At 62.4% G+C, this 4,800-nt stretch overlaps 2 protein-coding genes across 2 annotated transcripts; both read right to left on the bottom strand.

Annotated features, from left to right (window-relative positions):
- Positions 1 to 1,321: 1,321 nt before the first annotated feature.
- Positions 1,322 to 2,314, bottom strand: EMIHUDRAFT_240168 (hypothetical protein; the record flags this gene model as incomplete). Its single annotated transcript, XM_005774948.1, has 4 exons — positions 1,322 to 1,349; positions 1,457 to 1,622; positions 1,839 to 1,985; positions 2,257 to 2,314. The coding sequence occupies 4 exons, from the start codon at positions 2,312 to 2,314 to the stop codon at positions 1,322 to 1,324; spliced, it is 399 nt and encodes a 132-aa protein (XP_005775005.1).
- A 1,188-nt stretch (positions 2,315 to 3,502) lies between these two features.
- Positions 3,503 to 3,935, bottom strand: EMIHUDRAFT_240166 (hypothetical protein; the record flags this gene model as incomplete). The annotated part of the gene is made up of 2 exons (XM_005774947.1): positions 3,503 to 3,566; positions 3,679 to 3,935. 2 exons carry the CDS (start codon positions 3,933 to 3,935, stop codon positions 3,503 to 3,505), a joined length of 321 nt encoding a protein of 106 aa, XP_005775004.1.
- Between the last annotated feature and the right edge of the window lie 865 nt (positions 3,936 to 4,800).

Here is a 4,800-nt window from a genome sequence, read left to right as displayed (position 1 = left end):
GCGGTCATGCTGCAGGGGTGCTTCCGCTTTCAAGAGGTCTCCGAAGTTCGTCGTTACATTTCGGTTGACCGAGCGGCGCCGACTCACACACACACACACACACACACATGGGCGCGGAGAAGGGGGTCGCGGGGCTCGAGAGGCAGCTCTCCGAGATATCAGACGCACTCGCGCGCGCCGCCGCTGAGCAAGAGGAGGCTGACTCGCGGAGAGGGCTACAGAAGCAGGAGCGGCCGTCGCAGCCTATCGACGTGGAGACCGACGCTCTCACACGCGACACCGCTGAGCAAGAGGAGGCTGACTCGCGGAGACGCAGCGAGCAGGAGTCGCAACCTGCCGACCTGCCTGAGACTGACGATTGGACTCCATGCCCGATGTGCCGGGGACGTGGTCGGTATGAGACGGCCTCGGCAGTGAGCGTGGACTGTCCACAATGCGAGAGCAGCGGCGCCTTGAAGGGGTTGTGGACGAAGTGCTCGAAATGTTCCGGCCTGGGTCTGTTCAATGCGGTCGGAGGCAGCCGAATGCGCTGCGACGCGTGTGATGGGTCGGGGGCGCTGCCTGGTTTGGACTGGTGCCGTTGCTGGGCTTGCTCCGGCCTCGGCATGCCAGGCTGCAGCGTGTGCGGCGGGAAGGGATCGACGCAGCTCTCAAAGATTCACTCTCGCTACTTCAAGCGGGAAGCGGTTGCGGCCAGCACCGAGACTGATGCATACGGCCTGCGCTGCATTCTCTGGCCCGAGGGTGGAGCGGCGGCGTGCGGTGGCTGCGATGGCGTCGCCGTTCAAGTGGAACGGGCTTTGCAGCGGAGTCGCAGAGCAGAAGCTACTCTCAGAGTGTAGCTCGAGCCGTGCCACGAACGAGTGTTCCATATAATTCACGTTGTTTGATCTTTTTTATTTAGCTCACGGAGCACTTGGAGCACTTGGAGTGCAGTCATTAAGACCTCACATCCAGGGCCGGGGAGCTAAGAAGCGCACCCAGCGGGCCGGATGATCGGTATCGGGCTACGGGCAAGAGAGCCCTGACCCCTAAGGGGGGGGGGTGCGCGTTCGCAGGGAAAGGGCCATAAAATAAACACGGGTCTCCGAGGGTTAGCCCCGCGTACCGGGTTTCCCCTTAACTGCAGGACGCCCCCTCTACTCCGGGAGCTAATGAACACCACACTGCACGCCCCACACCACCACTCTGCACTCACTTGCGCAGGCACTTGAGTCACGGACTCTCCTTAAATCCCGCAATGAGATCAGCTGTGCAGACGCTGAGCAGCGTGGAATCTCGCTTGGCGTTTTGTCGCACGACCAGCACGAGGCCGCTCCTCTCACACCGCCGAGGATTGATGGTCCGCACTGCCGCGGCCGACTCGGCATCGAGGGGGGCAGTCGCGGAAGGCGCCGTTGCCGATCGAGGTGAGGCTGTCCGGCAGCGTGACGGCGGTGAGGGCCAGAAGGCGAACTCGCCGATCGAGGTGAGGCTGTCCGGGAAGTCCGGCAGCGTGACGGCGTTGTATGAGGGCGGATGGAAGGAGCATTTGCCGATCGAGGTGAGGCTGTCGGGCAGAGTGGCGGCGGTGAGGGCGGAGCAGCCCGCGAAGGCGCAGTTGCCGATCAATCGCAGTGAGGCTGTCCGGCAGCGCGACGGCGGTGAGGGCGGAGCAGCCCCAGAAGGCGCTGTCCTCGAGTGCAATCTCGCCATCGGGTACAATTGCGTGCCCATCCTCATCTATCGGGTACGCCGGCTCCCCCTCCTCTTCCTCCCCCTCCTCCCCCTCCTCCTCCGGAGGTAGGTAAGTGCGACTGCGTCAAAGGAGGTCCGGAGGTAGGTAAGTGCCTCCAGACCCTTGCCCTTATGGCTGTTGAAGATGAGGTTTTTGTACTCTAGCCATGCAGGCATAGCTTGGATGATAAGTCCGTAAAGTTTCATGTTGCGCTCATCCCAATCCTTTTGGGCGGTCTTTGCAGCATCGATGGCGTCTTGGTTGGTGACTACAATGCGGGCTCGCGCACTAGGACGTGGAGGCGCGGCGGGTATTGGTGAGCCAGGGGCACTGGCCTCTAGGTATGCTTCTGCATCGGGCTCGGTTGGTCCATCGGTGCTGCCGTAGATTGGTGCTGGGATGGTGGGCCGAGCTTCGTTGCCCTCGGCAAGTTGATAGCAGATAGCACTCAGTGAGTTTCCAGGCAACGAATCCAGTGAACCAAGCAGAAAAAGCCTCGCGCTGCCCATTGAAGAGAGGTACCTGTTTGCGGTCTCCACCAGTGGTGCTGGGGTCTGTGGCGTGGGCAAAGGTGATGAAAGAAAGGATGGTGACCATGACGTAAAAGGCGCCAGGCGGAACAGCACGGGGATAGGTGCAACGAAGATAGGTGTCCCGTACCATGCGGAATCGACCCTAGTGCTCAAGTAGATGCATCTCGAAAATATTCCAAGTGCGATGCTTGAAAGTATTCCAAGTGCGATGCCACCGTGGGAAAATGGTCTCATTGAAAGAGAAAGCGTTCTCGTGGTTGTGCACTGCAATGGCATACTCATTGGTTGCTGCAGGTTTGAGAGACGCATAAGAGCCATAAGTGTGCTGCGCGGCATAGGCTCTGTGTGAGTTTGCATGACGGCATGCAGATTGCAGTGACCCGGTCTGGTCGTCGAAATGAAAGTTGCTCCGTTTGATGCCGGTCGCCTCAGAGGCGTTGTCGGGGTGGGGCCGCATCGGGACGTGCACATTTCGGACCGTGGATGCCTTGTCGCTGAGTGAGCTCGGTGAGGTGTTGAAGTGAATTACCGAGGAAAAAGGGACAAGACAAAGTGCTGTGGAAGTTGGTCGGCTCAACGCCACCGGTGAAGGCGTGTCGGCCAGCTTGAAAAGAATCGTCTAGAAACCTCTCGGAGGTGCCACAGAGGGCGTCAAAGGTGCAGTGCTTTGCTGCTGGTGGCTTGCTGGCGTTGGTGGCATAGTGGTTTATGACGCTGTCAGTGTCGAAGGTGAGTTCGCTGACGCCGACGGGGCACAGCGAACTGACACTGGTGTTGTCGCAGTCGGCGCCGCTTCCCGGAGGGGAAGCCATGACGGCATGGGTCGCTTGAGCGAGCCACGGGAGGTAGGCGAGGAAAGCTAGCGGCCGCATGAGTCCATAAGATCGCGCTGTCGGGAGAGTTATTACGAAACCAAAACCTAGATAATCTCAAGGCGGAGGCAGCCGAGATGGCGCGTTGGCGGTATTGGCTAGTTCCATTTCACTGTGGCACAGCTCGCGTTACAAAACCCCCATAAAAGTCGCCGTGGCAGTCCACGCCGAGCCGGCCTGCTGCCGGCTCGCACGGCAGCCTCTTCCTCTCGACCAGCCTCAACTTCCGTACAGTCAACATTTTGTCGCTGCGTGCTCGTGGCCAAGAACCACACTTATGCCGCACAAACGGGGCACAAACGCCAGGCTACAAAGACGGGGAGGCACGTAGTGACGCAGGGGAGTCTAGGGCCGGTACCTCAGGCGTCACCTCCGCAGCCTCAGGTCTCAAACTCCACCACCTCCGCCAGGACGCCTTCGGTGGCACGCTCGGCGGCGTACTTTCTGCAGCACCATCTCGAGACCCAGGGAGTGCGTGTATCCAGCAAGCGGTGCGTCCCGGCAGCGCGCGCAGGCTGCGGAGCTGCAACAAACTCGAGACACGCTTTTGGGGGACATTTTCGACGCTTTTGTCCCATACCGCTTCGCCTTCGTCTCCTTGCTGCGCAGCAGGGTGTAGTTCGGGCCCACCTCCGCCACGCTGTCCAGCACGTGGACGGCGCTCGCCATCTCGACCGCGTCGTCCTCCGGCGGAAGCTCCGCATCGCCCGCGGCCGCTTCCCGAGCGCGCTCGTCACGCATCCGCTCGCGGTGGGCCTGCCGACGCGCCACGCCGGCGCCCGTGTGCCTCGCCGCCGCGTCCGGCGACGGCATCGATGCTGTCCCCGCACGAGCGTGACTCGCCTCCACGACCCTCCACGACCCTCCACGACCGCCGAAAGGTTCTCCCACTCGCGCCCTCCCCAAACCGGGTCCGCTCTACAGTTACATACATACTTGTGCGTTTGGAGAAATTTACCTTACCTCACCTTACCTCTACATACATATACTCGTGCAACAAGCCGCCGGGCATGCATACGCTACGCTCGAACGCCTCTTCCCTAGCGCCTCGCCAGCTGCGCTCGACCTGCTGCGAGGCTTGCTCGCCTTCAGCCCTGCCAAGCGCCTCACCGTGGACGAGGCGATAGCCCACCCCTACCTGGCTTCGCTACACGACCCGTCGGACGAGCCAGTGGCGGAGTCGCTGTTCAGGGGGCCGTGGCCTATCCTTCCTTAGCCAGGCAAGCGCTAGGCCTGCTTGGCGCGTCGCACGCTGAGCTGATGCTGCACCATCACGCCCGCTCCGCGCCACTTTGCGAAGCCCCTCTGGCGCGCCGAGAGGGCCGCGAGCGGCCGGATGGGCGCGAGCGCGGGGCCGGCCGGCGCGCTGAGGGAGTCCTCGGCGAGGTCCTGGAGCTCCTCGAAGTGCGCGGGCGCGTCCTCCGGCGCCGGCGTCTTGGCCGAGAGCCGCAGGAACTTGAGCGTCTTGCCGGTGATCTCCAGTAGCACCAGCACGTTCATCGCGCCCATCAGGGCGGAGGCGACCAGCGCGCCGCGCCGCATGCCGGCCGCGCCCTCGCGCTCGAAGAAGAAGACCGCCTCGAGCGCGACCTGGGCGTACCGCAGCCCGCGGCTGTAGAAGAGGGCGACCCAGCCGACCGCGAGCGAGAGCTGCATCTGCCGCAGGTGCGACGGGCGT

Source organism: Emiliania huxleyi (genome assembly GCF_000372725.1).
Source record: "Emiliania huxleyi CCMP1516 unplaced genomic scaffold EMIHUscaffold_303, whole genome shotgun sequence".
In the NCBI taxonomy this organism is placed as follows: domain Eukaryota; phylum Haptophyta; order Isochrysidales; family Noelaerhabdaceae; genus Emiliania; species Emiliania huxleyi.
Note: the sequence above shows the minus strand (reverse complement) of the source record. Positions and strands in the feature narration are given on the sequence as shown.